General features: G+C 56.9%; 2 protein-coding genes across 2 annotated transcripts in view; both read right to left on the reverse strand.

The window, feature by feature from the left end:
* Window positions 1–4,586, reverse strand: part of DLL3 (delta like canonical Notch ligand 3) — a 12,853-nt gene extending 8,267 nt beyond the window's left edge. Inside the window, 6 exon segments of the mRNA XM_077773626.1 lie at window positions 6–134; window positions 1,041–1,255; window positions 2,246–2,320; window positions 3,367–3,421; window positions 4,194–4,388; window positions 4,518–4,586. Of these exon segments, the coding sequence (XP_077629752.1) occupies window positions 6–134; window positions 1,041–1,255; window positions 2,246–2,320; window positions 3,367–3,421; window positions 4,194–4,388; window positions 4,518–4,586 (738 nt within the window).
* A 4,914-nt stretch (window positions 4,587–9,500) lies between these two features.
* TIMM50 (translocase of inner mitochondrial membrane 50) lies at window positions 9,501–16,587 on the reverse strand. The gene is given in 11 exon segments (XM_077773905.1): window positions 9,501–9,710; window positions 10,572–10,678; window positions 11,010–11,163; window positions 11,729–11,838; window positions 11,936–12,053; window positions 12,429–12,548; window positions 12,639–12,697; window positions 14,557–14,578; window positions 14,782–14,813; window positions 15,357–15,513; window positions 16,385–16,587. Coding segments are annotated over 11 exon segments (1,089 nt in total). The 5' UTR covers window positions 16,493–16,587; the 3' UTR covers window positions 9,501–9,608.
* Between the last annotated feature and the right edge of the window lie 16 nt (window positions 16,588–16,603).

Raw genomic sequence — 16,603 nt, forward strand, 5'->3', positions numbered from 1 at the left:
GAGTCAGGGTCTGCGCCTCCCACACATAAGCCGCCGTTGAAGCAAGGTCCATCCGCACAGGTCACCCCGCTCACCTCACACCGCAATCCGTAGAACCCGCGGGGACAGGCGCATTCGAAGGATCCCGGTGTCTCCTGGGAAGCGGCAAGAAGGCTTCAGAACGGGGTCTCCTGGGAGCAGAATCCCATTCCCCCTCCTGCCTTGACCGTGGGGGGCTGCTCACTGTCCCATCCTGCCTCACCTGGGAAGCCCCCCCACGAAACTACCCCTCAATGCACTCCATGTTTCTGGATCCGCCCATCCAAGCCTGCAGAGGGGAGGCTCTGGAAGCCGGGAGGGCCCCCGTTCCCACCTCTCCACCTCCGCCCACAAATGCTGCCAGCCTGGTCGGCCCTCCCCGAATCTGTCCGCATAGCCAAATCCAACTTCCAGGTCCTAGCCCCTGAGCCCACCTCCCCCATGAAGCCTTCTCGGATCTCCCCTTCCCAGGCCCTCCCCCCTACCTTGAACCCTGACTGTTCTCGCTGTCCATTGGTGGCAGTGTTCAGGCGGCCCACGCTGGGCTCCACGTTAGCCCAGTACACACCAGCTTCACGCCCACTGCTTTCCCCAGGCCACTCACCTGGTCCCCCAGCTCCACTGCCCCTCAGCCAAACTGGACTTCAGAGGCCCCCGGCCCATCGCTAGGAAGCCTTCTCTAATGCCCCCTCATCCTAAACTCCCAACTCACCGGCCCGCTCCCAGCTTTGAGCCCTCAGGTTGTTCTCTATTCCAGGGGGTGGGGGACAGTTGGTGGCCCCATAGGACTCATCATCCACATGCCTGCACCTCTGGGTGCCACCCCACTGGGTCTGTTCTTCCCAACCCTATTCCCAGTACCTAATCCTACCTCACGGCCCCGGATGCAGGTTGGACGACCCCAGGAAGCCCTCCCTGACTACCCCCAGCCCTTCCCGGGCTGTGATCTCACAGAGCCCCCGGGGGGGGGCGGGGGGGAGTAAAGGACTAATCAGGATGAGGAAGGAGGGGAGGGTACTGACACTGCAGCTGCCCCCGTTGGCACAGGGGTTCCCGTCACAGGGCCCAGGCCTGGGGCCAAGGCATCCAGTGGTGGCAGAGGACGGGCCCCTGGGAGTGAGGCAGCTGCTGGAGACCGGGATGGTGCAGAGGGGCCCCGTCCAGCCCTCCAGGCATCGACATTCATCGGGCTGCTCGCAGAAGCCGTGGTCTGGGCTGCAGCCGGCGCGACAAGCCGCTGAAGGGGAAGGAGAGGCAGAGGGAGGAGGAACATTGATGAGGGCGGGGTCGGGGGGCCAGGAATCAGACAAGTGTCCGAGAGCTCCGTGCACCACCTCGTTTCGTCCTTGGGACAGACGACCCTCTGGGCCAGATGGTGTTGTGACTTCCCCCGCCCCAGTTTCCAAACAGGGAAACTGAGGCCCAGAAAGGGAGACAGGAAGTGGCAGATCCAGGATGTGAGGCCAGGCCACTGGGCTCCAGAGTCTGTGTTCTCAGAAGGGGAATGGCGTGGGGGCTCCAGAGTCTGAGCTTGGAGAGAGGAGAGTGAGAGGAGGGGCCTGGGGATTGGGGAAGGGCTCCTGGCCTATCAGGGGAATTGGGAAGGTCTTGCATTAGGGCAGGTCGGGGAGAATCAGGATGGGAGTCCTATGGGCTTCGGTGGGGCTCAGACGTTTGGGGAGGGGTCTGAGGGTGCCCATAATGGAAGTCAGGGATCCAAGCTTTAGAAAGCAGTGGTATCTGGCNTGCTGTGTGTGTGGGAAACGTCAAGGAATTTCCAAAGCTCCCAGGCGTTAGAGGAATTTAGAGGGTCCTAGCATCTGGAAAGGGGCGTGGGCATGGGTTAGAGGTGGAACCGGGAGTGGGTACCAGCATGGGAAATGGGTTCCTATTAGGGAAGACAAAAGTGCTAGGAAGAGGTAAGCGGGGGGAGTGCCCAGGCAGGGCTGGAGAGAAGTCTGGGATCCTCAGTTTCCCCGAAGGTGGTAGCTGGATCGTGGGGAGGGGCTGAAGACCGCGTGTGGGGCTGGAGCGGGGCCTGGGGTACTTGGCCAGCGGTCAGCAGCATTCCCTAGTTTCCTGGAGAGGGGTGTCTGCGGGCACCCCGGGCAGAGCTCTCGGGTCCCCAGTTCCCTGAGAGGGTAACGGGGTTGGGAAAAGGGCCTGGGGGCCGCGAGTGCAGCTAAGGAAGGGCCGGGGATGGGTCGGGGTGGAACGCAGGACTCACGCGTTGCAACGCACTCGTCTTCGACCGGCGCGCAGGGGCGCAGTCCTGGGCCGCACCGCGAGGGGGCGCTGCGNTCTGGCCATGCAGATGGAGCTTGCACTCTCCCGCCTTGCACTCTCCCTGCCCCTCTTAGCGAGGCCCAGACACCCCTTTGAGAGCCCTGAGAATGGCAGTTCAACCCTTAGCAAGGCTGTAAACTCCTACACTGTGCCCTGGGACCTTTGATGTCGCGATCCCATTAGTACCCTATGACCATCACGATAACAGTTCTCCCATGGAAGCCGAAATACCCCTATGTTTTGCCCCAGAATCTTTGTATATTAAGGCACTAATGAGACCTCTTAACACCCTGTGACATCTGCTCTCTCTATATGGCCAAGGGGCAACGGCAGGTCTTTTGAAGTTGTAACACCCCCAAATTGTGTCTCAGAAAACGGTGACAGAGATGCCAATTACCAGACCATAAATGACCCTATTACCTGAAGCCTCGGGATGGCATTTTCTCCCCGGGAAAACTGTCACTCCCCCACCCCCGACATTGTGCCACAGAAGCTTTCTGTATCTGTCACACGGTGACAGTACACCCCCCACTGTGGGCCTTAACATGGTCCCCAAATCCCCTCAGATTAAGGATAAAATCACCATATCTCTCCCTGAAACCTTTGGTGAAACTGTGACATCCCATTAGGGCGCCTGGGAGCTCTATAGGGACACCACGACAGAGCTCTGAATAGAAGAACCGGAAGTAACTCATATTGTGCCCCGGGGTTATCAAATTCAGATGGCGATAGAGCAGAACTGTCAGATGCTTTATCCTGCTCTGGTGGCTTCGAATCCAAGAGAGGACAAGAGCTTCCCTCTGGCACATTTCACCTGGTATCTGGCCAGAGACTCCTACATCCAGAACCAGGATGTTTATTTCTACACCGACATGCCACGGGCCTCAGGGCTGCTAACACCCAGCACCACACTCTGGGAGCTGTGGGGACATCCTGGGTCCGGGGATCCCGTGAACACTCCACCCTACAGACAGCCCCACGTCACTATCCTGGAAGTTACATCGGGCCCAACTCCCCGGAGCCCCCATGCTCTACACTTGTTTGATGACTGAAGACACTCACCGCCAATCTGCTCTAACTCCTCTCTCCAGGTTTCGATGATGAGAGAGAAGGTGCCCTGGTTGGGTGGAGGAAGGAAGAAAGAATGAAAGACAGTGGTCGGGGGGTGGGGGGGGTGCTTGATGAAGGCCAGATTTTAGGGCTGGTCATTTCAGGGAGCAGGCAGACAAGGGACAGTTCTGAGAGGGACTGACCCAGGGAGGGAATGGCAGTTTGGGCTTCCTTTATTGAGCATTTACTGTGGGTCAACACTATCCTGGAGATACCTGGTTGAATCCCTCAAAAGGGACCCTCTTGAGGTGCCATTATGATCCCATGTTATAGATGAGGAAACTGAGGCTGCAAAAGGGAAAGTCACCTTGCCCAAAAGGACGAGGGTCTAGAATTCAAATACAGGTCTGTTCACCTCTCCGCTTTTGGGGCTGGGGGCTGGGAGATAGGATTTTGGAGGTCAAATTCATGAATACGGGCCCCAACTGGAAGATCTGAGAAGGGATAAAGTGAGAGGAGATTAGGAAGGTCCCTAAGTGCAGGGAGATTTGGAGATAAAGATAGGGATTCAAGTATTTAGGGATCCCCAAGGAAGAGAGGTGGTGTTCTGTGAATTTAGGATTTACAGAGGGTGAGTTTGGGGTTCTGGGAATTTGGGGTCCCAAGCATGCAGGGGGAGTCAGAATATTTGGGATCCCCATGGTGGAAGTTGGAATCAGAAATTTCCAGTACCCTGTGAGTAGGATTTAGGGGTCTTACAATGTGGGGTTCCAGATGATAGTCACTGGTCTGGGAATCTGGGGTCCCTAGGTGGCAAGGTTGGGGTCTTGGACNTAGACCGGTCCTCGCGCACTCAGCGCCGCGCCCAGGGCGCACGGAGATTCGGCGGCCTCTTCAGAGACCCCTGGCTTCAGGCAGACCCTAAAGAAGAGGCGGCAGGGGCCCTGGGCGCTGCAGGGGGACCGCGGGGCCCCCGGGCCTGGCCCCGGCCCGAAAGAATGGATCTGCAGCTCGAAGACGCCTGCCGGCCGTGCCTGGGGGCCCGAAAAGAGTACCGGGTGAGGGTGCTTGGGGGCCGAGGCGTCCCGTCTGCCCCGCGCCTCCTCCCCACGACTCCTGTGTCGCACCCCTTCCCATCCACCTCTTTCTATTCCTTCTCTGACCTGGGGAAGGAAAAGAAGCGCCAGGATCACCGTGAGGGACAGGAGCTGAGGCATCTGCGGGCTGACCATGGCCTTTCCGGGGTGCTGGGAGCCGCAGCTGCTGGCTCCCGAGCCTTATATCAGAGGGGACGGCTCCGCCCCTTCAGGCAGCAGCCGGGCTCCAGGAGACCCTAGGGGAGGAGGTCCCAGGGGAAGGGGATCTTGCTGGAGCAACCCTGAGATTGTGATACGGGCCGTGTAGTGTAGTGAGTGTGTGATCTTGTGTGTGGTTTTGGGCATGATTTTGTGGGTGGCTGAGGTTGAGGTGGGGTTAGGTCAAGCCAGTGTGTAAAATTACGTATGATTTTAAGACTCTGTGGGTGTGTGGTGTGAGCCAGAGCTACTGGATGGAGGCCGGATGTGACTTTGTGAATTGTGTGCCTAAAATTGTACATGGTGAAGACAGTCTGCGCGCTCCCAATTCTAAGATTCTGTGATGTGTGTGCGTGTGTGCACCTGCGTGGGAAAATACGGGTGTACTTGATTTCATGATTGTGTGACTTCTTGAGATTGTGTCGCTGCTGTGGATGCTTCTCTGTGCGGATAACTGAGTAAATGTGAGATGCTGGACCACTGTGCGTAGGTATATGAACCTCTAACTTTGTGGTCTGTGCAAATGCCTCTGGGTGGCTGTGTGTGTGTGTCTGTGTGTGCGTGTGTGTGTGGTAGGGTCTGCCTAAGCTGTGAATAACCGAGCGTCCCTGTGTGAAAGAAATTAGACGTGGGAAGTCCACGCGTGGATATGATGAAGATCCGGGGTTCTTTGTGGACCCCAATGTGTGTGTGCATGTGTGTGTTCCCCTCCCGGAGACAAAGCCACGCTTCCAAGCCCCGCTTCACGGATGCACCAGCCGCCGGGGCGCGGAGCCCCCGCCTCCGAGGGGGGCTCCAGCTGTATGTAAATGCCGCCATCTGCCGGCCGGCCGCGCCCCTCCCCCTTCGCGCCGCAGCTGGGCTGCCCGTTTGGCCTCCGGAAGGTGTGAGGAGCAAATGGGCAGGAAATTCCGTCTTCCCAGATCGGGGGCCTGCGCCCTCGCAATGCGGGGAGGGGGGCACCCCCCGCGCCCTCCAGAAGCCCCTTAGTATTCCCGGACCAGGGCAAGGGAAGCCCAGTTAGGAGCAGATGCTCCGGCTTCTCCGGTTATAATCGCTCCTTGCCAGGTGCTGAGTCAAAGCCCTTAGAGGACGTGAACTCCTTTTTTTACCCCCAAATAAAACAATTTAATACTTGAAGGCTAACAATTATACGGGGGAAGTACAGGTTCAATTTACAAGCTTATTATTATTATTATTATTATTATTTAGAGAAGATAGGGTGATTAGCACAGCATAGCCCGGCAGCACCGGGCACGCACAAGCGCTCAGCGATTTTTACCGGAGACTTCAATGAAAGCGTTTCTTCGGAGGGGCGCCTGACTGCGGAACCATCCACTCTTGATCTTGGGGTGGTGAGTTCGAGCCCCACGTTGGGTGTAGATAGGGATTCAAAATAAAATCTTTAAAAATGTTTTTCCTCTTAATCCTGAGGCCTGGGGTCATGGAAGGACTGTGAGCGGGGAGGGCCGTGGCCACTGTGCAGACACCCCAGCTTCCTTTGTGCAGGTCTCCCCTCTAGTTGTATCCTTTCCACTGCCTCCTCTATTGTCCTCACCAGATTGCCCCTCCTGCAGGCCTTCCCTAACAGCCCCCAAGGGGGGCCAGGCACCTCCCCTGAGCCCCACAGCCCCCTGATCACTCTCTCCCGCAGAGGACCACTCCAGCCCAGGGGGTCTAAGTGCAGATCTGACCGTGTCACTCTCCTGCAGGCTCTTACGTGGCTCTCCAGCGCCTTTAAAATACACTAGAGTCTTCGGTTGACATTTGAGGACCTTCTTCCACATCTCCTCCCCCTACTCAGACTGGCTCTGTAGCCCAAAGCGTAGAGCCAGACCTCATGATCCGATTATTGGGAGGCAAATTAGACCCTGTACTGGGGTAGGTGGAGGAGTGAGTTTCCCATCACAGGAGACATTCAAATGGCATTTGGACAGTGTTTAGAAACTGTGGGAGAAGGCAAATTCCTGTCCTGGGTAATAACTTGGGAAGATAACATATTACAGGTCTGAAATATCTCATTTTAAAGATCATAAAAATAACCAGGCTTTATTGAAGGTTTGTGCCAGACAGGATAGCGTTTCAGGTGAATTCTGTCATATCTGTGTGCAAAGTATTTCCAGGAGTCTCTGGCTATTCAGAACTTTCTCTTACTTGCCAACCTTAGGGCCCACAGGCCATACTGAGGTTACATCCCAGCAATGACATAAGGTGGGGGGCCGGGGGGGAGAGAGGGAAGTGATAAGGATCCTGGGGAAATATCCTCCTGGCAGAGGGCACAGCAAGTGCAAAGGCCCTGAGGTGGCTGTGCCTGACATACCCAGATATCCCCATGGCTTTTCTCATTTCAATATGGTCTGTCAAATATACCTTCCCTGGGGCCCCTCCTTGACCGCTCCACTCAATTCAAAACAGCACCTCAGGGACGCCTGAGTGGCTCAGTTCGTTAAGTGTCTGACTTCAGTTCACGTCCTGATCTCACAATTCATGAGTTCGAGCCCTGTGTCAGGCTCTGTGCTGACAGCTTGGAGCCTTGAGCCTGCTTTGGATTCTGTCTCCTCTCTGCTCCTCCCCCATTCATAGTCACTCTCAAAAATAAACATTAAAAAACAAAAATAGGGGCCCCTGGGTGGCTCGGTTGTTAAGCATCTGACTCCGTGTCTGGTCATGATCTTACGGTTTGTGGGTTTGAGTCCCACACTGATAGTGTGGAGCCTGCTTGGGATTCCCTCTCTCTTCCACTCATGAGCTCGCACACTCTCTCTCAAAAATAGATAAACATTAAAAAAATAACAATAAAACAGCGCCTCAAGTCCCCAAACCACTCTATCTCCTTAGCACAGCCCCCCCCACGCCATTTTTCTTTATGCATTTATTACCTTGAGAAATATCTGACCATTAATCTCCCAGATGAGAACATGGCCTGAGGGGAGAGCTCTAGGTCTGCTTTGCTCACCGAGGCACCCTAGCGTCTAGAACAAGGCCAGGCAATCAGCACTTAAGAAACACATGCTGCGAAAGTGAATGAGTATGAATGAGTAAACCAATAGCCCTGAGTCCTTGCTGGGGTTACAGACGGTACACCTCATGCAAGTGTTAATACTTCTTTGTAGACATCTGTGAGGCTTTAAAAAAACCTATAGTCCAGAGGTTATCTGGCCCCCCCCAGTTACATGGGCTCTGTGCTGACTGCCAGCTCAGAGCCTGGAGCCTGTTTCAGTCTGTGACTCCCACTCTCTCTGACCCTCCCCTGCTCACGCTGTCTCTCTCTCTGTCTCTCCTAGAAATAAATAAAACATTAAAAAAAATTTTTTTTTTAAATAAATAAAAAATACTGAACGGGCACTAGCACTAAATGCTGGCCGGAGGAGGGGCTGGGACAGCGGGGCTGGGCGCCACCAGATCGGCCCAGGCTACAGCCACCTGTGCAGAGCCCCTACGGGCCCCTGGGAGGCACCACGGGAAGCCCTGTGCGGCCTGAGCACGGGCAGTCCTGTTCACGCCTCACAACGGCTCGGAGGCAGCTCCAACCATTGCTCCCGTTTGAGAGATGAGAAGGTGGCACCCCTTGCGCCCGGGGCACGGCCACCATCGGAGTGCCTCCGGGGAGCGCCTCGCTCGGCCCTCAAGCCCGGCCTACGAGACGTAGGCACTGTTCTGGTTACAGAGGAAGAAACGGAGGCAAGCGGGGTGAAGTAACCTGCCCGAGACCACACGAGGCAGGAACTGGTGGAGCTGGGACTTGAACGTGGGACGGTCTGGGACGCATACTGTGGAAGGACACACAACTGCGCTGTGCGCTGCAGGGGTCACGAGCCATGTGCGCTGCTTAAATGAAACTGAAAGGAGCAGAAGCTCCATTCCTCTTACTCCCCTCATGTTTCGGGGAACCCACAGCTCCAAACGGCCACCGGCTGCTGCACGGGCCACACGAAGCCGGAACACAGAATAGCATCCTAGAAACCCCACTGCAGAGAAGGACTATGCGGTCTGCCTATCCCAGTTAGGGGCCAACATTCAAGAACTGGGAGATTGGGGGCGCCTGGGTGGCGCAGTGGGTGAAGCGCCAGCTTCCTGATTGTGGCTCAGGTCACCATTTCATGGTTCATGAGTCTGAGCCCCCAGTGTGGGGGTCCACACTGACAGTGAGGGAGCCTGCTTGGGCTTCTCTCTCTCCCTCTCTCTGCCCCTCCCCTGCTCATGTGCGCACTCTCTCAAAATAAACATTTTAAAAATCCCAATTTCTGGCTTCTCTTTTTTGGAGACAGTGCAAGCGCGTGAGCTGAAGAGGCAGAGAGAGAGAGGGAGAGAATCTTACGCAGGTTCCAAGCCCAGGCAGAACCCAATGCAGGGCTTGATCTCATCACCCTGAGATCATGACCTGAGCTGAAATCAAGAGTTGGATCCTTAACCAACTGAACCACCCAGATGCCCAACTTCCGGCTTCTATTGAGAAAGCAGTTCAAGCAACCCAAGGGTCGCAGCCGGCGCAAGGAATGGCAGCTGCTCTCCTGGGACGGGAAGGGCAGAGCCCACACCCGGCAGGTGCACACAGCAGCCTGGCACTGACCTGTCTCTAAAGGCCCAGTGTCCCCCTCTCTTCCATTTCCCACAGGTGAGGAACCTGGGGCCGAGGAGGGAGGCACACTTTTGTGGGTCACACAGCACACGGGAAGACACGGCCAGAGGGATCCAGGTTTTCAGATTCCCAGGCCAAGGTTCACCACCGGTCCTGATCCACCAAAGAACCCACTCCGTGCTCTGCAGCCGATCAGCCACCATGGGACGATGGCCCAAGAGTCCCGGACCTCACCCCGATGCCCCCATCTGAAGACTCTCCGGACACAGGGCTGTGGCATCTGGGATGGACTTTATTGGATGTGGCTGCCCAAGCCACGGTCTGGGAGCACGGGGGCCTGGGCCCAGGTCCGAGGCAGGGATTCTGACGAGGCTCGGAGGTCAGGGCTGTTTGGAGCGAGGCCACAGGCGGTTGGTCAGGGAGCCAAAGAAGAGGCTCTGCTTGCTGGATTTGGAGAGCTCGGCCAGGCGCTGCTGTTCCTCCTGCAGTGAGGACAGAGAGGAGGGTCAGTCTGGGGCCGGCAGTGTCCTCCCAGACTCCCCCGGCGAGGGGCCACCTTCCTTAAACCTCTGCCCAGCCCAGACCCCCTTCCCCAGCCCCCTAGAACACTGGCGCAGAATTAAATCGCAGGTAGTGTCATGATCCCCTTCCCCAGATCCCAGGAAGCCCTCCCTTGAGCCCTGGGAACCCGTCCCTGGTCCCACATATCCTAACCCGGATGCTGCCGAGGCCCTATGCCCTCACCAGACTGCACTGTCCTGCTCCCCGGGGCCCAAGGGCCCAGCCCTCAGCAGGATGAGCTGGACGCTGGGGGATCCCAGGCCCGAATCTCCATGTCCTCGGCCTTTGGGCACTCTGGGCCCCAGCCCTGTGCCCAGGCACCCCACCCAAAAACTGGTCAACTTCCATCTAGACCTGAGAAGCTCTTTCCCAGACTCCGTCCATATTCTGAACCCCACTTCTGAATCACTGGGATCACATCGAGACCACGAGAACTTGCCCAGTCCCTTGGGCCAAGTGTCCAGGGATCCCTCTCCCCAAGCTTGACTCAAATCCTCTGTCCACACCAAACCCGGGTCCCCAGAGCGGCTCAAAACTATCACCAACTACCCTTCTCCAAGAACCACGCATGGCGTTTCCTGCCTCCTGTTCCCAAGTGGCTGTGGAATCCACCAGCCCCTCCCCCATGACAAGAGCCCCCCCCAGACAGGCTGTGTGGCAGACAAGGTCCTCGCTCACGGTCTTGCAGCCGGAGCAGGGACAGGCTGCCCCCCGGCTCCTCCCCGGGGAGCTCTGGGACATGCTGTGATGGCCCCCATCCGCATGCAGATGTGAGCGCCCACCTGCTCTAGCCGGCTCTGCCGCTGCTTGAAGGCCTCCAGGGGGTCATCCTCCAGTGCGTAATGTTCTAGTACAGTCCGGACGTCCTCCACCCGGTTCAGTGCGATGGCTGTGGGCACAGCGGGCAGGGGTCAGCCAGGCAGGCCATGGGGAAGGAGGGCCCACAAGGATAAAGATCAGGGCCGCCTGCAACATCTCTCAACACTCAACCCCAGAGGGCTCCCTTGAACATCCCCAGGCGCCCCCTGAATATTCCAGAGCACCCCTAAACGTGCTCAGCAGCTTTGAAAGACTGCGAGGTGCTCTTGAACCTCTCACGCCTTAAATATATCCAATGTTACATGGAAAAATAAATAAAAGCCAGAGTTAAGCATCTATCATTCCTCTCGAGAGTCATGGGCTCCAGGATCAGAGGCCCGGAGGTCAGGGGTTAGCCTTACTCTTGAGGAAGGCAGACAGGTCCAACAGGACCCGGTCGTCAGAGTTGCCATCCCAGGGCCGCAGGGCAACGCCGTTATAGGGCTGAAGGCGGAAGGCTTCCTTCTTGCAGTCCACGACCACTACGCGGGCAGGGTCCCGGTTCAGACACGAGATGTCCTAGAAGCACAGATACGGCTGAGTCTCATATGACGTCACGGTTACAATTACCACGGTCCCAGAAACACTCAGTTCCAGACACGGAGACAAGAGGCAGCTTCCAAACCCTGTATCCCTGCGTTACCCCCGGCTGCCTTCTCTGGAGAGGCCCCGTCTTCCCCCCCCATCCCACTCCCAAATTCAGGGGACGGGAGAAGAGCCTGGAGGGCCAGTCCATGCCCGGGGGGCGGGGGGAGGTGCTGTGGCGGCAGGGGGAGGCTGAGGTCCTGTCAGAATCGGAGCTGGGGCAGAAGCGGAGCTGGGGCAGAAGCGGGACCGAGGCTGGGGTCAGAGCTGGGGCCTCTCTCGCTCAGGAAGCGCCCCCCCCACCAAGCCCCAGAGGTCCGCCCACGGCCCCCGCACGGCACCTTCACGTGGTGCCCATCCATGTATCTCGTGGCGTCCCGGAACAGNTGCCATCCCAGGGCCGCAGGGCAACGCCGTTATAGGGCTGAAGGCGGAAGGCTTCCTTCTTGCAGTCCACGACCACTACTCGGGCAGGGTCCCGGTTCAGACACGAGATGTCCTTCACGTGGTGCCCATCCATGTATCTCGTGGCGTCCCGGAACAGGCGGTAGGAGATGAAGCCATGGGGGTCCACGCTGTCGATGAGTGGGAACGCAGTCATGCATGCTGCTCTAAGCCACTCAGTTTGTGGTAGTTTGTTACCGCATCAATAAGAACCTAATACAGTCAGTTACTGCCAAGTAACAAACCCTCTCAATGCTACTTTGTCATTCCTTGGCAGGAAGNTCCGACGTAAAGATGACGATTTCGTACAGAGGGGCGAGCTGCTGGAATAAGGTCTCGATGCCTGGGCGCTTCTTAAACCTCCAGCCAGTGGCCAGCTGGGGAGGCAGTGAGGACAGTGAAGGCGGTGAGGATGGTGAAACCCCGAGACCCAGAAGCCTCCCCGCCCCCCCAGGATGAAGCCCCAGCCCGGGGGGGTATTCCCAGAACTGCAGGGCTCTCCTCCATCTCCGTAGCTCTTGGGGGCCCAGGAGCACACGGCTGTGACCCAGGGCCACGGCCTAGGCACACTTACACCGACCCGCGGGGCGGGGGGGTCTCACAGCTGAGAAAAGCGAGGCACCGAGAGTGACGCCTTCTCCCCTGGTGACAGCGGAGCCGGCCCCTGAGTCACTGCGCCTAACCATGTCATCACAGCGCAGCCACCCATGTGTATCTAGTGGCCCCAACCCGCTGCCTTCCCCAGGACACACCGACCACTCAGGGTGCAGGAGGACACCGGTGAGCTCCAAGACCAGCGTGTAGGGCGGCTGGTAGTATGGCTCCTTCAGAGGATCAGGGAGGAGGCAGGGACTGGTGGGCTCGATGATCATCTGTGGAAGAGGGACAGAGGGGACACTCAGACAAGGAGGCAGGGGGCCGGTGCTGGAGGGATGGGGACAGGGCCCAGGACTCCTGCTCACCTGTCTATAGTCTTTGAAATATTTGTACGTCCGGCGCAACTGCTGTATCAGAATCGGATCTAGGAGGACACCGGGGCACAAAGAGATTCCAAGATGAGCTGCTGTTCAACCTCCCAGGCTAGCCAGGGGTTTACGTCCCTACCACACACAAGCTGGTCTGCACACCCGCCAGAACGAGCTCAGTTCTAAGTCCGAAGGTAGAAGGCAATGACGTGACCGCCAGGCAGGACAAATACATTTATCCACCTGCCCAGTTTGAACGTGAATATTTGTACCCACACGCCACCCCAAACATAAGAGACTGTTCATACGTCCGCCCGCTTAAGACCCACAGAGGGGGCACCCTGGGTGGCTCAGTCTGTTAAGCATCCGACTCTTGGTTTCAGCTCAGGTCCAACCCATACACAACGGTGCTGACATCAAGCCAGCGAGCGTTTAGTCTATTTTAAACCACTAGGTTTCCAGATAGGCCCGCTTTTAGTGAATAGGCTGGACCTATCTAAACTACACTAAACGTGTACCTACAGCTACAGATATTAAATCAACGGTTCTCAATTTGGAGCAATCTCGTCCACCACCTTCCAGGGAACTTCGGCAATGTCTGAAGACCTTCGTGCTTGTCCAGATACTGGCATCTAGTGCACAAAGGCCCAGGATGATGTTAAACATCCTTCAATGCACAGGGTACTCCCCCACAACAAAGAACTACCTGCTCCAAAGTACCAATAAAAAAAAATCCTGGTTTATTTTTTTATTCTTTTTTTAAATTTTTGTTTAAGTAATCTCTACGCCCAATGTGGGACTTGAACTCACGACCCCAAAATCAAGAGTTGATGCTCTTCTGACTGAGCCAACCAGGAGCCCCGAAAAACCCTGGCTTAAACGAATATACTCAATCCGGTTTACAGCAAGAAACTTACATGACTGCCTACTTTATTACAGTATTTTTACTCTAAATACTACAGTATTTAAACCACTCTCTATGGGCCTGCTTTTTCAAAACCAAAATACTGGGACGCCTGGGTGGCTCAATCAGTTGAGCATCAGGTCACTTGGGCTCAGGCCATGATCACAGGGATTCTGGGTTTGAGCCCTGCATCAGGCTCACTGCTGTCAGCCCAGAGCCCGCTTCAGATCCTCTGTCCTCTGACTCTCTCTGCCCCTCCCCCACTCTCTCTCTCTCAGACAGAACCATTAAAAAAAAAACAAGAAAACAAAAATACTGAAGCCAGTTATGCTAATAACCACACACAATGCATGTTCACCTGCTCAATTTAAGTCAGTACGCGAGTCTGTATAATCCGGGAAGACTACCCACTTAGAACATCATACTTACCCACCTGCCCAGCTTAAATAATCAACGCATTAACATGTGGGCTTGCAAACTTCCCCAGCGCCAACAGGTGGCTTTCTGGACCTACCAGTTCTATTTTTCTCCTGCGAAGGGCCAAGTGTGACAGAACTGACTACTCTCTACTATCCAATTTGTCAGAAACTCTCCACCAAAAGCTGGTTAACTAAAAGGGGGAGGAAAGAGACACTGTTTTGGAAACAAGGAGCCCGATGGGGTGAGGGACTGGGGGGAAACAAGAGGCTGTCATAAAGAGGAGGGGATTGAGGGCTGCAGACACTCGGATTTAAGGCACAGGAAGCCCTGTGTCTGGTGGCAGACAGCCCCCTCTTCCCAAGCTGTGGACTCCCCTCCCCCATCTGTCCCTGACCATCTGCTGCTGGGCCAGCCAAGAGGACTGGGGCTTTGCAGTGCCCCTCCCCCCAAAGCCACCCAGCTGCTGACTCCTCTACCCCCCCCCATGGAAGAAGGAAGAGTCGGGGGGGGCACCAGATGGGAAGGACAACATCCCTATAAATGGCAGAGTGGAGAGGTTCAGGGAACCTCAGGATCTGTGCTCTTACTCACCATTGTCGAATTCATCGGGAATCTGGAAGGTAGAGACAAAAGTATAGGGTTTGGGGTAGCAGGAGCAGGACCCCACCAGACCCTGAAACGGAATCCCCAGGACCTTGGGAGTAGGCAGAGGTCCCTGGGAGGGAGAGACTCACCCCCAAGACAAGAAATGAGACAAGGGGAGAGGACCCACAGGATGCGACCCCGGCAGAGCCTCTGGGCCTCTCTCCCTCTCACCTTGGCGCCAGTTTCATCCACAGAATTGTTTCCTGCAAAGGAGACAGGGAGGAATGTGTGAAATTGGGGCTCAGCCTCCTGGTCTCGAGGGAGGAAGAGGGCAGGGGGCCTGGACTCCCGGGTCTGAGGGACGAAGGAAGAGGCACGGTCTCTTAAGCTCAAGAGAGAAGGGGGGCTGGGATCAGGATGCTGGGTTGCTGAGACAAGAGAGACCAGGGCGGGGCCTCCTCAGTCTCTGAAGGAGGAAGGGACTAGAGGGAGGGCTGGAGTTGGGTGCGGAAGGAAAAGGTCCTTAGGAGGCTGCTCTAGGCTTCCCGTTCCTCATCTCTCCCTCTTCCAACTCTCTATATCTTAGTGCAGAATTAAGTAGAACCTTGAGCAGAGTGGGTAGAAGGAGAAGAAAGGTCACTTCTGCCATGTCCAAGGTAGACGTTCTAGTTGGCTGCCTTAGGGAGGGAGGAGTCAGGGGATGAAGGTGGGTGAAACTCTAGGGGGTGGGAGGAGGTGGGGGGAAGAGGTTCTGCAGAAAAGAGGGCCAAGGGAACAAAATTAGGGAACAGGCATATGCCCCTCACCGAAGATATAGATGACGCTCACAGTCCCACCGGCCCCGAGCAGCCCAGCCAGCCAGAGTGCGACTTTTTTGGCGTAGCTGGGACCCTCTGTGCCTCGCTGCTGCTGTGGCCCCTGAGCCTGGGCCTTAGTGCCCGCGCGGCTCCCAATCTCTGTGGCCTGCAATTGAGAAGGAGGGAGGTTGACTGAAAGAGAAGAAAGGTCAGGATGATTCAGGCACCCTGGTTGGAGAAGAATCAAGGTCGGAAGCCAGAGAGCCAGACAACCACATAGCCTCAGGGTGTTATGTCTCCGGAGATGCCACCACCAGACAGGGTCTCTTAGAAGAGTCAAAAACTAGACTGCCCCGGGCAAGGCCCCAGGGGTTCAAGAGTTGATAGGCCGGGTGCCCAGTATCCCGCGGGGCAGGGAAACAAGATCAGGGAGCCTAGCAAGACACTGAGGTGCCAGGAGTAAGGCAATCGAGGGCACAAACGGGGAAAGGACGGGTAGTGAAGGCATTTGGATGCCTGGGGCTCAGAGTAATATGGTACAGAAGGGAAGGGATGAAAAGTGAGGGCGGAGGGGCAATCGGGGTTGTAAGGGCACAAAGTGATTAACCTGGAGGTCAGAATGACTGATCTGTCAGTGCAGAAGCAGGATGAATCAAAAGCGCAAACATCACCACCAGTAGCAGCAGGGCAGGGGAAATACCCCCAAGGGCACACTGGCACCCAGCATCCCGGGCTCCTCCCCCTCAAGTCTTACCTGAGCGGTCACTGAAACGGGGAACAGGTGACCTCCCCTCCCCTGGCGCCCACGTGGGGCCCCAAGGAGGTGGTGTTCTGAAGCTGCGCTTGAGCCCACAGCATCCAACTCGGGGGCGCAAGCGTTGCCCACCCCGGGAGGCAGGGAAGCTCCCCAAAGCGCGGGCGGCATGCCATTCAGCACCCTGAAATGCTGCGTCCCAGAACCCCCGCACGGCGGCGGGACCCCGCCCAGAACTCCACGAAAGGGCTCCCGGATTCGGGGCCACCCCCGGCCGGCTCACCTGGTCCGGGGTCCGAGGGGGGGGCGTCGCTAGCCTCGCGCACAGCCCCCGCGCGCCCAGCCGGAGCTCGCTCCACAAGCGCAGGAACAGCGCCGCCGAGGCCGCCATCTTGCGCTGACGCCACGCGGCCCCGCCCACTCGCTCCTCCTCTCCCGGCCCCGGCCGGGGCCGCGGCCAATGGGAACGCGGGGGAGGGGCAGGCGGACGGGAGCCCGAGAG

This window comes from Crocuta crocuta, unplaced genomic scaffold (genome assembly GCF_008692635.1).
Source record: "Crocuta crocuta isolate KB4526 unplaced genomic scaffold, BGI_CrCroc_1.0 scaffold267, whole genome shotgun sequence".
NCBI lineage: Eukaryota > Metazoa > Chordata > Mammalia > Carnivora > Hyaenidae > Crocuta > Crocuta crocuta.